This window comes from Aythya marila, assembly GCF_965140915.1.
Source record: "Aythya marila genome assembly, chromosome: 2".
Taxonomy (NCBI): domain Eukaryota; kingdom Metazoa; phylum Chordata; class Aves; order Anseriformes; family Anatidae; genus Aythya; species Aythya marila.
This window is the reverse complement of record NC_139043.1, coordinates 154,985,378-155,002,674: the sequence shown is the minus strand read 5'-3', so window position 1 is coordinate 155,002,674 and position 17,297 is coordinate 154,985,378. Positions and strand designations below refer to the sequence as shown.

General features: G+C 48.3%; 1 protein-coding gene across 1 annotated transcript in view; it reads right to left on the bottom strand.

The window, feature by feature from the left end:
* Nucleotides 1-17,297, bottom strand: part of ADGRB1 (adhesion G protein-coupled receptor B1) — a gene marked incomplete at both ends in the record, with an annotated part of 182,665 nt that overhangs the window by 93,659 nt on the left and 71,709 nt on the right. The window contains 3 exons of the mRNA XM_082755085.1: nucleotides 11,243-11,286; nucleotides 12,247-12,349; nucleotides 16,005-16,080. Of these exons, the coding sequence (XP_082611211.1) occupies nucleotides 11,243-11,286; nucleotides 12,247-12,349; nucleotides 16,005-16,080 (223 nt within the window). The remainder of the gene's footprint in view (nucleotides 1-11,242; nucleotides 11,287-12,246; nucleotides 12,350-16,004; nucleotides 16,081-17,297) is intronic.

Sequence of the window (17,297 nt, the reverse complement as noted above, 5' to 3'; positions counted from 1 at the left end):
CCCAGCTTCTGTGCCTTCTGCAGCCCTGTGCAGACACCTTGGGCTCTGCAATGTCCTTGCAGAGAACAAAGCAGCTCCTGCTCGCTAAAGACACCTGCCTGAAATACTCAGACTTCTTCTCCCAAGCTGGGCAGCTCAGAAATCCCATATGACTTTTTCCTACTCTGATACCCGCTGAGATCTCAGGCTTTAAGCCAATAACAACAAAACACATTCAGCCTTCCTGGGAGCTGCTTTCTGAAGGGAGGCACAGAGCATGGGATGAAGCCAGCGAGCATCACCACCATGGATGAAGTGCAAAATCCCCCCAGGAAACCTTTCTCCTGTGCTTTGGCATTGCCAGGGTGCCAAGCGTGCACCTGGAGCCAGGAGCCTCAGCAGGAGCAGATCAGCCCCGGCTTGCGGATAAGGAGGACACCTTCTGCTGCTTCCCACCCTGATGGGAAGCTGGGGAGATGGGAATATCCAGAGGAAAGGAGCAAGCAAGCATCAGCAATAGCAACAGGAGTTGCTCAGCTTTTCTCAAAGGAATTAGCGATGGAGATTTTGCAGAGAAGGAAGTTTCAGGAGCCACTGGGGACAAATAACCTGTTGGGGAGAGAGAAGCTGGAGATCAGAGAGTGTCCATGTGTGTGTAGTGGGGATGGAGCTGATCACAGCATTTCATTTGGCACTCAGGAGTCCTGATGGTGATTCCTTGGAAATCACAGCATTGAAATGCGTTCAGGTTTACTATATTGTCCCCATCCCATCCAAAAGCCCCTTCCCAGCACTGCTGGCTGGTGAGTCAAGGTCTCCACCATGCATTGAGCAGGGAGAAGATGGGCAGGGGAGGACCAAAGCGGTGAAGCTGCTGGTCCCAGCCCTCACCTGCCTACGGGTAACAGAATGGGGCAGGAGACAGCTCACACTCTCCTAAAACCTTAATCTGGGTAAAGGCAAATGCCAAAGAAACTTCAGAACTAGAAGTGACCTAGAAAAGGAGGGGGGTTGTCCAGCTCTAGCTGCAAGAGCAGCACACTGGAGGCTGTGAAACGCTCAGGCATGACAGTAATAGGAATCATGCGAGCCTTGCTTCCCTGGCTGCGGCAGCAGCTCTTTACTGCCGTTGAAGATGTAGCAGTCAGGACAATTTCAGCTGCTTCCCAGATCCCAGGAGGAGCCAGCAGAGCTGGCAATTAGCAGAAGCATCTTTCGCACTTGTAAACTGAACGAATCGGCTGGAAACGGACTGGGAAGAGGGGAAATGCCCGCGCCACGATACCATGTGTAACAATGCTTCTGAGACGGCGGTGCCTAAACGGATGGAAAAGCAGCTTCCAGGAAGGGGGTGGGGATTTCTGCTTAGAGCTACATCAAAAAAAAGTCAGAACAAGTGTCCCATTAACGCAATACCCCTGAGGACACTGTGAGGGGATACACCTCCCCATCATCTCCACACCATTCCCTGCTCCATCGTGCTAAGTCAATGCCACATCTGAGCTGCATTTTTTTTTTTTTTCCCCTCTGCCACATTACAGGAGCCTCAGACAAAGCAAATTAAATCTCCCTCCTCACCCTGAGTCGATCTTATGGGGCTGAAGAGCAGAGCCTCTGCGAGGACCGATCACTGCACCACTCCTCCATGCAAAATGCTGCAGCTGTGCCTGCTGCAGCCCTGCCCATATCCACACTGATGCTACTTTCTCCCCACGTGCTGGCAGCTGCAATTTATGCCCTCAGCATCAAAAATCCCTCTCCTCCAGGTATCCTTGCAGCTGAAGGTGGATTTCCCCAGCTATGAGCCAGATCCTTCAGTGATATTGGGCAGAGGAAGCTTCCTCTGCTCTCCTTGCATCACCATGTTCCAGGAGCTGCTTTTTGTCTTGAAACAACCTGGATTTTAGGTATTTGCACTGTAATTCTCAGCTGCACTCCTGCTCTGGGCCACAGCACTACTAAACAGACCCTTGGCACATGCTGTTAAATGTCAGCACAGCCTCCAGCACAGTTTTAACCCATGCATGGGACATAGGGAGTAGAAAGCCCCTGATGCACTGCTGCAGCTTTCGTTGGGCCCCTATAGACATTGGAAGGCACGTGTATCCCAAATGACATCCCAAAGATGGTAGTATTAAGGCTGAAATCAGACCACAAATAAACAAATAAATAAAAATCACCTGGCTGTTGGTGATCCCTGCACCAAAACCTGTGGGGTGCCCCTAGGTCACTCAGGAGCCTTGCCTAGGATGCTTGAAGGATGCTCAGCAGCCCTTAAGATTCGACAAGTGAGCCAAAACCACCGCTAAATAAATAACATCCACTGGAAAAACTAAATGTTCTCCTGGATCCTTGCCTCCTCTGTGTCTTGTCTGCCTGGTTTGGGACACAGCTGGCTTTTGCTCCTAGCCACCAGCAGAGCCATGGAAGAGGATGGAAGCTCTGGGCTCTGGCTCAGATGTGCTCCTCCTTGGTGACAGTGGGTGATGCTCCCTCAGCTTCTCCTTCTCCATCTTTAGATGACAGCATCTGGGATTTTGAGGACAGGCATAATTCATCACTGCAGTTATGAACCTTGTCCTTCCATTACCATCCACATCAGGATGAAAACTGTCCTCAGACCTGCAGATTTCCCTCTAGGAGGTCCTCATCTCTTGCTGGGTCAGGATTGGAGTCTCCCTGCAAGGTGTCAGGCTCCAGGGAAGAGTGAATTTCTCCTCTGGCTCTCCATCAGACCCCAGCTCCTTGTCTGACAAACCACCCCACCAGCATTACCCATGTCCATTAAACCACCTTGGGAGGCAGCTCTGGCCCCAAGCAGAGGGCAGCTCCGGGAGATTAATACACAGGATCCAAAGGGTCGTTACTGTAATTGAATCCATGTATTAGCACAGCATTGGAAAAGGTTTTGACAACTCAGAAAATCATTACAGGCCGTGTTGCAGCCTGGGGGGGTTAATGGGGCCTTCTGGCCTTGCTGTGTCAGTTATTTTTCTTTCCGAGGCTCCTGATGGAGGGTTAAAGGGAATTCCAGTAAATCAGGGAGGAGTGGAGGAGGATCTGTTCTTCCAACACAGAGCTTTGCTGCCTTCCAGGAGGGCTCAGCCCCCTGGCTCTGTGCCATCTTCCAGCTCCTGCAGCTCAGGTGCATGGTCCTTTGGTCCCATTCTGCTCCGTGAAGGCTAAAATTCACATTGCATCCCTTGCTGCTGCTCCCACAACGGGCAAAGCTGACAAGATGTGGGCTCATCTCACGTGCATGACAAGTAGAATCATAAATCTCATGTTTAGATATCCAATTTTCAAGTAATAATACCTATTTTTCCTATTTCTTGTCACTTAATGGAGCTCCTCACCCCTAGGTTTCATGACATTTAAAAGAGCTGTCGGGTGTTATCAGCGCAGTAGACTCGGAGAAAACTGAGGCACGAAGCTTACATTGATTTGCCCAGACACACAGAAAGTTCATCGTTAGATGAAGGCTGTGTCCCAGGCACGGTGTCCTCTTTTTGCTGCTGTATTTTAACAGAACATTTCATCTCCTCGTGCAGTGCACGAGCAGTCAGGTGAAAATGCAAACAAGCCCTTTTCTCCTCTTCAAAAATGGGGTCAAGCTTTCCCTGCCCTTATTCTGTGCACCAGCTCTCAGACATTTCCCAGCACATCCATCAGTCCTGTCCATCCTCAGGCAATGAGATGGGCACGCAGACCTCTCTCTGCACCCTGACCACTTCCCAGGGGCTCCCATCAGCAAAGTTAGAGCTCTGCAAGGTCTCTGGGACTGGAAGAAGCAGTTTTGCCCCCCCATTATTTTCCCCACTACAAGGCAATTCTAAAGCAGGTAAGAAACCCAGTAGAAACTCGATTCAGTATGTTTTTCAGCAGGTAAAGACAAAGAACAGATCCGTACATGGTTGTCAAGAGATTTTAAGAAAAACTGATCCCCCACTGTTTGAAACGGTTGTGATGAGGACGTGCATCGCTATGTCTGGCTTGCATCCTGTGCAGCTCGTGGATTTTATCAGAAATGAGCCACTTAGAGAAGTTCATCAGAATTTTTCTCAGTCTTGCCAGACATTTGAGCAAGAAAACCTGATGAGGAAACTCCTTGTGTTCTCAGCAGAACTTGGGAGGACACAGCCTGTTTGAGCTTCCACCTAGTGCTTATCTTTTGTGTTTTGGACAATCCTGGGATACTTTTGCTCAGGTCACACATTCCCCCCCTGCTATGCACAGGCTGCTCCACAGCCTCCAGCTTCCAGCAGAGAGAAACAAGGCTCCAAAGGACACAGACCTGCTGGGATCTGCAGGTTTAGAGACAGGACCATTAGGGAAGCCCTCCTCTGGATCCAGACTGGCTTCCTTGCACTCGTAAAGGGGAAAAAAATCAATCCAGAAAAATAAATAAATAATTAAATAATAAGTGCATGGAGGTACAGGCACCCTGCTCTGAATTTTACACGTGGCAGGTGATGAGCATCCTGACACTGCAGATGTTTGTCTCTCCTCCATACACCTGAGCCTGCCTTGAAGCTGCTTCAAAAACATGCCCTGTTGGTTATTGACCCACTGGAGTTGGACCACACCAAGGGTGGGCTTCAAGTTTCCCCAGCATCCTTTTTTATTCTGCACTCAAAGGCCTGGAGCTGGAAATCTGAGCTCTCCACCAGCAAAGGCAGCTGCCTGTGCTGTGTTATTACATTATCAGCACACACAAGGTACCACGCAGGCAAACACCAAGGGAAATGCAGGAGAAATGCACCAGGGAATGGGTGCAGAGCCCAAATATTTCTGCTTCACACAATCCAGTAGGACGTCATGTGTCACCAGAGACCCTCAGTAGCCACATCTCCATGGTAGGTGGCCACAGAGGGCCACATGGCTGCTAAACTTGTCCCCTTCCAGCTGCAAAAGGGCTTTGTGGCTTCAGGGCAAGCCCAAGGACAGACTGGATGGGGCTTTGGGCAGCCTGGGCTGGTGGGAGGAGTCCCTGCCCATGGCAGGGGTTTGGAACTGGATGGTCTTTAAGGTCCCTTCCAACTCAACCCAACACAACCCAACCCAACCCAACCCAACCCAATGCAACCCAGCCCAACGCAACCCAACCCAACCCATTCTGTGACTCCATGATTGTGTTGCTCATACATGAGCAAAGATGCATAAGTACCACCATGCATTTGCAGATACCTGCATAGGGCACACGTCCCTGCATCCACACGGGGACTCACCAACAGCATCCTGCATCGATTACACACAGAAACACTGACATGTGTCCATACCCATGGCCAGGCACTGGCACCCACTTGTTCCCAAACACTCACCCCATTATATCCTCGCATGTATTTTGCGTGTGTACCCATGTGGGAATGCAAACACACACACGGGGCTTCAGAAGCTGTCCTGATCTTCACAGTGCTTTGGTTCACAGCACACACCCAGCGCCAGGGAAAGGTTGGGGAAACCCTGCCGAACCCAAAGCCTCTTCCCAACAGGGCTCTAGTGGGACTTCTGCCAGCTCCGTAAAGAAAATTAATTTATTCCACTTGTGTTCTTGACTGCTTTTCTAGGAAAGTGAGGGAGAAGCTGGAGTATTCGATTCAGAGCCCCTGAATCCTCTCTTTCTCCTCTGTCAGAAGCTATTAAACCGTGCTCTGTTGGCAGCAGCACAAGCCCTGCATCACGCTGCTCGGCTTCTCCTGCATCCTGTGCTGTGAAAGGAGCAAGAGAAAAGCCAGCTCCTGCTTTTCCCAGTCCCATGGACAGTGCTGACTGATGGGGAGTCACTCAGCAAAGGCCAAAGAGTCCCTTGGAGGCAGTTCCCTGGGCTTCCAGCAGCACCAGCTTGCCCTGGACTTGCCTCCCTGAGAGCAAGCTGGGAAGCTAAAGCCTCAGGCACTGGAGGTGTGACCTGGTTTCTCTGAATGAGAAATGCTGTGGCTACTCTCGTTTAGGCCATCTCCTGGGGCCATCCTTCAGTCTGCCTGGGTGCACACTGAAAGTGAAGTCATCTGGGTTGGATCAGGGCTACTTTCAACGGGTTTTAGCACAGGGGAACTAATTCACACCAACCTCCCTGCATGCCCCTGTGCAGCACATCACTCCTTTTGTCCACCACCATCCCCTCAATTCCTCCACGGGAACACGCAGGAGAGGCAGCATTTGCAGCTGGAGCTAAAACAAGCTGAAGGTGTTAGTTAGGGGAGCTGGGACAGGGGTCCCAGCACTGGCACCCTGCACAGGGCCACATGAAGGAGGTGACACTGGCAAGGTGGCTCCTGCACACCTGGCTGGAGTGCTGCATCAGGAAATATAATGCATAATGGGCTGTGAGTGGGTGCAAAGAGGAAAGAAGTGATTTCTCATGGGGCTTTGAGGCTGTAACATTGCCTTGCAGCCTGTACACGGGCACTCTTCCATCTTTTTCAGCACAGGCAGGCCACGTTAGCTTTTGATGTGTGACAGCGGCAAGGCTGGGAGTGCACTAGATGATGCACAAAAGATGTGTCAAAGGAAAAGGAAGCTGTTTCCTGCTGTTAAGGAACTTTCTTTCAAAGGGAAGTTATTTGGAGGTGGATGCAATGGGCCGGTGTGAAAGTCTCCATAGGATGCTGTAACTACAACCCCTCCCTTGTGACACTGGGCAGGGAGTACAAGAAGAAACAGACCTATTGTAGATGCACTCTGAAGGCAATGAATGAGTAACCACTAGGACTGGGATTGCATTAAAATCCTGGAAAGCACAAAGAAAAAAAAAAAAAAAGTGCTTTTCTTTTTATTGAGTGCATCAGAGGCTTCCAGCTAGGAGGGCACAGTGTCCTGCTCCTCACGCTAGGCTGCAGCACGCAGCAGAGAGCAGCTATCCTTTGACCACACAGGGCACGCAGTCAGGAATTCAGGCAGCTTGGGACTGTCTACATTAGAGCCTGAGCATCCCATCCTGAAATCAGGAACCTCAGGTAACTCAGCAGCACTGCAACACCCACAAGATTGCTGGACTACAGACACCCCACGAGCACAGCGACCCTAGGGCAAAATTCTGGCATCTCCTCCTAGGATGCTTTCGGGCTCCTTTGGCTTGTCCCAAGAGGAACAGATTGATAGTCTGCCCTGTCTGGCAGCATCATAAAACACCCCGTGAATCCATGGGGGAGATTTCTGCCTAACCTTGGCTGAGGATTGGGTTTGGGACGGAGCCAGGAGGATGTGACCCAGCCTCATCCCATGACCTGCAGCATCACTCACCTTCTCCATGCCCAACCTTGGCATACACGGGGCACCTTCCTCCACAGCAAGGTCTGCATTTCTTAAACGAGATAGGTTAAAGGCTTTAATTACTGAAACAGATGATCTCTCCCAAGGGAAGGTAAGAGTGTCCTTGAATTAAAACCACAGATTCCTGAGGCTTTTTCTCTTCTAGGAATGAAGAGGTCTTTATGCAAATATTTGTGAAGGCTCAGAAGGTCTCTCAAGAGCAGTTAATATAATGCCTACATTTATTTTATATTGTTATGCTCTTTTTGGAGACACAGAAGCAAAGAAAATTTGGTGGCAGGAGCCTGCCAGCCCCTCTAAGAGCAAGGGATGAGTCCCCTGGCAGCACAGACTGGCCAGATCCCCCTGGTGCACCAAACCATGGTGGGTGAGAAATAAAAATCTGGTAGTGGGCAAGAATGTAAGAACACATAAAATGACTGCATCTATCGACCCAATCCTGTCCCAGCAGGAGAAAGAGGGAGCACCCAACCAGATCATGCCTGGACTTTAACTTGGTCAGGGCTAAGCAGCTAATAATTACTCCAGATGAATACCCTTGGAGGAGAGCCAGAGAATCCCAAATCATTCTCTGATTTCAACTTTCAATTACCCAGCCGGTGCTAAGCTCATTAATCATACTTGCAGCACCCAACACAACAGAAATGAGTCCCTGATCCTCGCCCCTCTTATTTGATGGTGTGAGGAGCTGGGGGCAAGAGGAAGAGAAAAGAGATGCAGGGGTGCCACCCACGAATCTAATAGTCACTTGTAGGGGCTGGGATTAATAAATCAAAAATCCATTATTAATAATACTGGCTTAAATATCTATCTAAATGCAAATGAATGAGCACCGGGGATTTCTTCCTTTTTTTTTTTTTTTTTTTTTTTTTTTTTTTTTTTTAAATGTGTTCTAACAACTCTGTCTTGGAGGAAGCACATGCCCACATGATAATTGTCAGTTTTAATTGCAATTTTACAGCTCAACCCTTCACGGCCCATGGATTTTAAGTGGCTTTTAAAGGGCCACAGCATCTTTTGGATGGGATTGAAAGCTCAGGTGGCTGCAGTAACAGGCAGGAGCTCTTCGAGTTCCCTGCCTCTGTGCCTGGTAGGTCACATCAAATAAAAGGGGATAAATCCAGAGGTTGGTTTGCTGCAGTGGAGGTTGGATCCCCAAGGTCTCCAGCCTCAGATGGGTGACTGGGGACACAATCTTGGAGCAGGAGCATGGAGAGCCAGCAAAGGAGCCAGATTAAGAGACAGAAGTGTCTTCTGAGTAAGCAAAACCATGGGAAATTGTCTTGGCCTGTGTGGGGAATATGACAGGGAGAAAACCATGGGATATGAAGCTGTAGAGCTATTGAACTGGTCAGAGCAGGGAAATAAGATTTTCTGACGTTTGTCCACTTGCACAACCATCTTATGAGACCAATCAATGGGCTAATTTCCAATTAAGAGAGAGAGAAAGGTGGCAGGAAGAAGAAGGTGGGAGCAAAGGGAAACCCACATAAGTGCAACTGAACCTCAGGGTTTCCTGAGTCTCCAGCCATGATCTCAAACATGTACCAGGCAACAAACCCAGGGGAACCTAAAGAAACCCTTACTCCAATCAGGAAACAAGTATCAAAAACCATGATCTAAACTCCTTGAGAGCTCCAGGGTGCAGCTCAAGCTGGAGGTGGGCATTCAGTCCTGGACAATAGGGTTTGCAGAGTTTGCCTTTCATTAGACTTTCCCAGGACACAGCAGTGGTGGCAAATGAGCTTTAAAATCTTGTGCAAACAGCTTTGCAGCTCCCCTTGCCAAAGCTCACGGGATCAGGTCTAGCTTTGCAACATCCCCTTGAAAAATCTGCTGACACCAGCATTTTGGAGATTTTAACTGCTTGAGACTGCAAATGTTGTTTGAAAACAAGTGTGTGCGTGCATACACACAAACACAAAGACGAGTCTTAGCAGCAACATTTGTGCAAACAATCTGCTGGGGTTTTGGAAACCACCCATGAGAACTGAACCCCAATGTCAGTGCCAAGAAATTGCCTGCTTCGCTCTTAGCCCATCCTTTGATGCCATGGGTCAGACCGAAATATTCCTAACATCCCGTGCCCGCAGAGAGACAACAAGAAGCTGAACAAGCTGCCAAGCCTTGGGAACAAGCATGTGGAGCAGTCAGAACTGCCAGGACAAGGCGGAGGCTAGGGGCACTGGTTTGCCCTCAGATCTGCAGTGGCATCCAAGCTCCCCGAGCCACGTCCAGCACTGGGCAGTCCTTCGTGCTTCTCACGCCGGGCACATTTCAGTGCCAGCTCCAGCAGATGTGTTTCCACTCTGAATGCCCTCACCCCACCTAAAATCCCTCCATGTGCAGGCTGGATTTTGTTTTTTCCTTTCTCATGCTACAAATAATTCAAGGGGGTAAGTAAGAACGAAATACCCTCAACCTTCTGGATACAACCCTCTCGCTGGATAGGTTTATAAAAGCAAAACGTATGGCAGAAAAAAAAAAAAATACACAAAACCAAAAAACTCAAGCTTCTGTGAAGACCAGAAGAGGCATTGGTTCCAGCTTCTAATCTGGCTTTCCAAAAACAGAGTAGTACACAAAAGCTTTAATCTCAATTAATTCCTACAGGACAGCTCCTGTCCAAGCTTCCTCCTAAGCCTGCCCACCTATAGACAACTCTCTCTTTTTGGCTGACCTACAGACTGAATCTGCTCTCTGGCATGTAGGCAATACAATACAATCCCCATTTATTAATTCCACCCATGTCCTGCTGCATGAGGTCAGCAGAGCACTCGAGGTCCACACCTTGCTCTTGAATACCAACCATTCTCAAATGCTGGAGCAATTTCCGTGGTAAGCCAGAGGTACCAGTGCTGCCCTGGTGGATAACACGGATGTGGTTTCACAAGCTCAGAGTTTCCCTGGGTTCCTCAGCTTTCATTTGGATCCACTCACACATGCCAAATTAATCACAGACCAACAAGAACTGACTGCAAATATGTTGCCCGCCTATGTGTGTATATGCTGCTTAATGGAGCATGAAAGGGGAAGAATAAAATCATTTTTCAGATGCTGCAGATAATAATAATAAATAATAATAAAAGCAGAGGTATGCGCCAGGGGAGAAACTGAATGTAAGCAGAAAAGGAGTCAGGTCGGTCCACAAACTGAGATGCAAAAGTTAACGAAGTAAAAACACCATTAAATCAGACACTTTGGGCCCTCGTTAAGTTCATTCAGGATTTGAGACCACATTTTTGGAATGCTTTTTTTTTTTTTTTTTTTTTTTTTCTCTCTCTAGCAATTATTTTCCATACAGACTTTATGGTCCTGAAACATTTATAACTCTGGATTTTTTTTCCCTGCTAGGCACTATCACAATACTCAAGGCAGCTATGGCAGGAACCTTCACGGAAATCACATTACTATATCTCAGTTGCACAACACCTACTTCACCATGGCAGGCTATATTTGCAACAAAGAGCTCTGATTTTGCATTATTCTTTAGAGCCACCATGATCTTATGTCTCAGTTCACGTATTCCTCATGTTGTAACGTCCAAAGTTGGAAGAGTCAGAATGAGAAGCCACCCTTGTAAAACATGGGTTGGGGTCAAAGGAATACACAAACCTCCCTTCCTGTGAGCAGAAGCAGATATAAGATCCCTGCTCAGACTGATATGATGCCCTGTTACAGGTATGTGACATTCTTGGCACACAGATCCCTTCATGAGCTACACTGACAAACCTGATTTTACTTCTTTAAGTATAAGACCCAGTTCAACTGACAATAATATACAACACCAGGAGAGATTCATCTGTGTGAAGGAAGGATTGTTCCCCACCAGGGCAAAGGCCTTTGCTAGTTGTGGAGGTTGATGCAGGAAAAAAACGAGTAAAGAGTTCAAGCGACTACAACAGACTGACACATCACTCCTAAAATTGTGAGGATTTCACCCCAAAAACACACGGACCCGTGAGAGTAAAGAGAAAGCCACAAAACTCACCCTTCATTTTCATCCCACAGGATGCAGGTCTGGTTGGTGGTTCCCTGTCAGGAAAAAAAGAAAGAGGAAAATGGAGCACATCAGTGTTGTGCTGTTTATGGGGTATTTGTAGCAAGAGGAGAGAACTATTCAGGTTCTGCTGAACAGTTTCCAGTACTTTAAGCATGGTGTGTCTGATGTGGAGCACAGATATGAGGCCTTGGAATAGCTTCTTTTACCCTTGGGTTGAAAGGTGAAATAAAATGGGCCTCGCTTTGCTCTCCATCAACACAAGGACTACGCAAGGGTTTGACTCCAAATACTGTCTCTACCTACTGATATTCTTCCTCATCCCTTCTCTCATACAGAATCCTTTTGCTGCTCCCTTCTGGAAAGTGGATCAAGTACACCACGTCCTGCTGTGGGACACAGTTCTTTGAAGAGCCACGACCCTATAGGGGGTGGCCAGGTGTGGTTAAAGCCCCTGAAATACATTTATCATTACTTCTTCTGCAGCTGTCTTTGTGCACTTCAGAAAATTCTTCCTGGAAGGTCCAAAGCAAATACATGACAGATCTAATACTCGTGTTCCAAAGCCTCAGGAAGACATCTGAAATCCACATCAAGAAGGGACCTGGGGGTATGTAAATGTCCATCATGTACATCTGCTTGGGGTTGGCCAGGGGACCCTAGAGGGGATCTTCATCTGCCTTTTACAGCACTGACCACAACAATAATATTCAAGTCTCTAGTGGTATCTGCAAGGAACATTGCAAGCATCAATCAGAACAACCTTTCCCTTCCCTCTTCCTTTACCCGGGAAGATCACTGTCATAGCCTATTTTCTGATGAATGTACATTTCTTTTTTTTGCCCACAGCTGTGCCTCACAGTGAAATGATGTGAATGTGGGTCAAATATGCCCGTGTTTCCCCATGCAAGCAGTGCCATCATGCTCTTCCTGCCTTGGCAAGGAAGAAGCAAAACGCAGATGTGGGGTGGTGCAGCTTCCCAGGAAAGACTTACATTGTACAGGTGAGAGAATTCAATTTCCAAGGGGGTGAGGAGAGACCGGGGAAATGGCTTCACAGTCACAGAGATGACCTTGGAGTTTAGAACAGTGCTGTTCCTGGGAAGAGAAGTGAGAAGATGTGCTTTAATGGCCACTGGGGGAAAGTGCTGAATCCCACTGCGTCCCTTTGCAAAACGGAGAGTCCCACTGCATTCATCAGTGGTTGTACAAGCTTTAGTGAATACAGTGCAGAAAGAACTGGCCCCATTACTTTAAAATGCCATCAAAGACACCTGCTGGTGATGGACCCTGCCCTCTGCCCCTCCAGCTCTCCGCACAGCCACTCTGCATTTATTTCCCTGGGAATTAGACCATTTATGAAATGCGTTATGGACCCCTGCAGCTACTGGCCTTAAAAGCCATATCTACCCTGGCAAGAACATGGCAAGAATATGTCCCAGACATATTTTCTGGCCCTGACATGAAGAAACAGAGTTCATTTCATATCCTTACAAAAAGAAAAATAAATTTTTTCTTTCTTTCTTTCTTTTCTTTCTTCCTTCCTTCCTTCCTTCCTTCCTTCCTTCCTTCCTTCCTTCCTTCCTTCCTTCCTTCCTTCCTTCCTTCCTTCCTTCCTTCCTTCCTTCCTTCCTTCCTTCCTTCCTTTCTTTCTTTCTCTCTTTCTCTCTTTCTTTCTCTCTTTCTTTTCTCTCTCTCTCTCTCTCTTCCTTCCTTCCTTTCTGTCTGTCTTTCTGTCTTCTCTCTGTCTTCTCTCTTTCTCTCTTTATTTTCTCCTTCTCTCTTTCTCTCAAAATCTGCCTCAATCTGCCTTGCACTACAAGTTTGCCATGGTGGCCTTTAACAGGTTGTAGGACACCACGTGAAGCTCATTACCAGAGGCACTGACATGTTTCTCCAGCCTCTGAGAATCAAAAGAAAATGCAAAGAGGCCAAGCCTCTCATGTGTGTCTGCCTAAATGTCCATGCTAGTCAAATACTTTATTAATGCTGGCAGGCCTAGGAGATTCATCTCTTAAGAGGGGCAGGCAGGGAGGGGATACCTCCCATAGCTGCGCTGCTGGTCTCTAAAAAGCCAAATTCTTTGTAGACACTTCACAGGATACTGGACACCTAAATACACAGGGGATCCCACTATTTCTGCAGCAGGAAAAAAAATCAGGTGTCTGAGAATGTAAAAGGTCCCCATGGCCAGCAGCTGACAAGGCTGGGTAGGAGAGTGGGACTAGTATCAGGCTGCTCCCAGCTCTTCCTGCACTGATGGAAATCTCTCCCCATCCAAAACTTCACCAAGTCTACTGGCATTGGCAAAACCATTCACTTTTCTGTCTGGGTCTTATCCTCCTTTTACAAAAGGATTTCCTAAAAAAGTATTGTACTTGCTTAAGGGCAGGTGGGTTTAAAATAAGAATAAAAATAAAATTTAATAAAAAGAAACATAAAAAGAACACCAACATCCAAAATAAAACAAACTTGGAATCATCCAAGGTTGTGCAAGTGGATGTTCAGAAAGACATTATTGCAGACCAACAGCAGAGGGAACAACACTATTTTAGAAAGTTAAAGAAAAAAAAAATAAATCATTAAAATCAAAAAGAAGAAGCAACGAAGCACAAAAAACAGCCTACAAAGGATGAGTAAAGGGGGAAGTCAATGGGAGTAAATGTCAGCTGCAAGCTTTAAAATATAGGCAGCTGTAGAAAAGCCAAAAAACTAGAGCTGCTGAAAGGCAAACATCCATGCATAGCTTCATTAGTAGCTGGGTCTGGAAGGGTCAGGTCTTGGTTCAGCACTCTCCAGTGTTTGTGTGAACAACCAATGTGGCATGGAAACATCCTTTTAAAGGCTGCAGACCACACAAAGATAGGTGTTGCAAATAAAAGCAGAAAGATTTTCAGTGTGGTAACTCGCTAGCACACAGGATATGCTCTCATGCAGAATGAAGTCATCCCAGCCCAACCAGAAGTTATTCCCAAGCATCATCCCAGAAACACATCTGCACCTGAAAAATGCATGCTCTGAGCACAAAGCTACTGGTTCTGCTCAGGGCTATCTGGATCCGAGGGGACAGGGAAATGTATGGCTGAGATAAGGGATTGCTGCTTGGGGGAGGTAAATTGGGACAATTAGGAAGAGCTCAGCTGGTGCAGTTTGCTGAATTAAATCTACATTTTTTTTTCCTTAAGGGAAAATAACTCTGCATTGAGTCGATGTGGTCAAACCCAGGATGAGGGTCCTTAATGCTCATGTGTACCCAGGAATAGCTGCTCTCCTTTGTGATCAGAAATATTTTTACCCTGTAGGCAGGTACTACATGGCTGCATGGTTATTTAAAGACATTCTCCTTTTTTCTTGCTGTGTCCATTTGCACGGCGGTGAATTAAGAGGTACTTCTCTGCTGCTGCTCCTATTACCTCTTTTTTTTTTTTTTTTTTTTTTTTTTTTTTTTTGGCCTCGTATAGCCACAGGTGATTCAGGGCTCTGGATTTTTTAAAGAGGGACAGTCCTTTAATTAAGGAATGTCTTAAATCAGTTCTCCCACGGGAACGTTGCTCAGCGGCGGCGGTGCTGCAGCTGCTAGTTTTCAGAGCTCATTCACTGCTTGGCCAGAAAACACTGAAATACCGCTGGATCATTTGAGCCAATGATGTTTATTGCCCTTCTGATCTAATTCCCAGCGCCGTAATGGAAGATATTACAGAATACAGTTGGCTGGCTTCTTAATTCCCCTCTGCACTCACTTGGAGCTCTTTTGCCATTGCCAGTGCTAAATCTGTAGGTATTTAAATGATTATCAGTGAGAAGAGATGCCCTGGTGTTTATGGTAAATGGGCTCACACTAATCAGTGCAGAACAGATTTAGAAGGTGCCTTAGGATGCTGAATTTACTGCCTCGGTCCCAGCCTCAGAAAAAAAAAAAAAATAAAGAAAAGAGTGAAATAGCATGAGAAAGGGAAAAGAAAAAGGAAGGGAGTGCTGAACACAAAAGCTTGGGTGCCTGAGGCGTGTTGCAGTGGCCGGGAACGTGGTAGACATGTGCGGCCAAGCGTGCTGATCCACTGCTCGCCTCTCCCAGAGCCTGTCTTCTGCTGAGATGCTCCTGAAGGGCTCGCTGGGGTTGGCAGCTCCCCAGTTGGTGGCTGGTCACCCGTGTCCCTATGTCTTAAGCTCCCCAAATCCCTGGGGATGGGGAACCCCTTGGACAGGGGTGGTGGAGAGCAGGAAGCTAGCAGGCAGGGGTGCAGAAGCACCAGAACCTTGCTTCCACTTCTGCCAGGGCTGCATGGACAGGACAAAGCCTTCCTGCCCCTGCAGCAAGCAAATCTAATATAGATGAGCATGGTCCCACTGAATATTGGTTTGTGGGGGGCAAAACATTTGCATGACTGAGCCAAGACCTGCCACATTGCACCTTTGGTATTTTCCTGGAAGACCAGGGGCGGCAGATCTTTGGTGCCCCTTGCCTCTTGTCCTGTTGCTGGACACCACAGACAAGAGCCTGGATCCATCCTTTCCACAACTCCCTGTAGGGCTGCAGGGATGTGGGGGAGCTCCCCCGGAGCCTCCTTTTCTCCAGGCTGAGCAGCCCCAGCTCTCGCAGCCTCTCCTAATAACAGGGGGGCTCCAGGCCCTCCAGAACCTTAATGGCCCTGCTATGGGCTCTCCCCAGTATGCCCAGGGCTCTCCCCAGTGTGCCCAGGGCTCTTATACTGGACCCAGCACCGGCACCAGGTGTGGTCTCACAAGCTCTTACCTCTGGAGCGAGAGGATGTTGCCCACATTCCGGTACAGCACGGTCCCCACCACGAAGACAGAAGAGTCGTCTGCCTCTGCAAGACACCAGAGGAAAGGGAAGAAGAAAAGAGCACTGAGACAATCGGGATGTCATCTGTCCCCCCAGCTGACCCCTTTTTGCCCCCCAGAACCCACCAGGACAGCACATGGGGCATGGCAGAGAAGGGGCTGGATCCAGATCTGTGCTTCCTTCTCCCCTTGCCCCATGACAGAGAGAAATGTGTGCCCCAGAAGGCGTCAGCCAGGTGCAGGACAGGACCTCTCATGGGGGTTTCTGCCATGGCACAGCCATTGCCAGCATCACTGTGGTGGGATGCAGGTGCTGCTATAACCACATCAGGTCTCCATGGGACAGAAGGGAGGAACGAGCACCTTTGGGGTGACGTTGCTTGCCTGCAGGCAAGGCTTATTAATCCTGACGTTTAATTTAATCCTGGTGTCTTCCCCTCCAGAAATCCCACTAATCCCTCTGACAGTACTACAGTGGGCAACATGTGTAGGGTGAGAAGGTCTCTCACAGCCACCCAGAGGCATTCAGCCTTGTCCTCAGCCACTGAGCTGTCAGAGAAGAGCTGCATGCGGGCCAACAAGGGCAGCCCAGGAGGGGAGATGCCCTGCAGTGCCTGGCCTGACCCCATCACTTGTGTGATGCCTTGGGAGGCTGCAGGGGCCGTGGTCCCAAAGGAGCCTGGATGCTCTGCGTGACCTCCGGGCACGCCGCTCGGCCTCCTCCTGCATCCTGCACAGCCCAGATAAAAACAGCGAGAGCTTTGCTGGGCAAAGAGCAGGCAGCAGGGACAATCTCAAGGCTGAGTTGTAGGGGGAGAAATAAATCACTTGGAGATGAGGAAAGCCAGGGAAGCAGCCTGCTGTGGAGCTTCTCTGGTGTCTCATACTTAGGCTGAGCCTAGAAAGCACCCACTCCCTCAGCACAGGGCAGAAATGACTCTGGACGTTTCTTTTTTTTTTTTTTTTTTTCAAAATTGGGCTCAAATGAGGTGGGTGGAAGACAAGGAAGACTGACGGGCTTTCAGAGCAATCACATAAGCATTGCTTCTCCAGGGAAACTGACAGTCTTTTGGCCTTTCCTGTGAATCCCTGTGCAAACACAGGGATCCTGCAGCCTTTGGAGAAAGTCTTCCCCTTGGTGCTAATTGAATGCAGTAGGATATTTACCAAAGAAATGTATGTTCCTATGAGACTGTGAGCAAGTAAAACCCCAGGTCCCACAGTCTTGGGTATCCCAGCACCC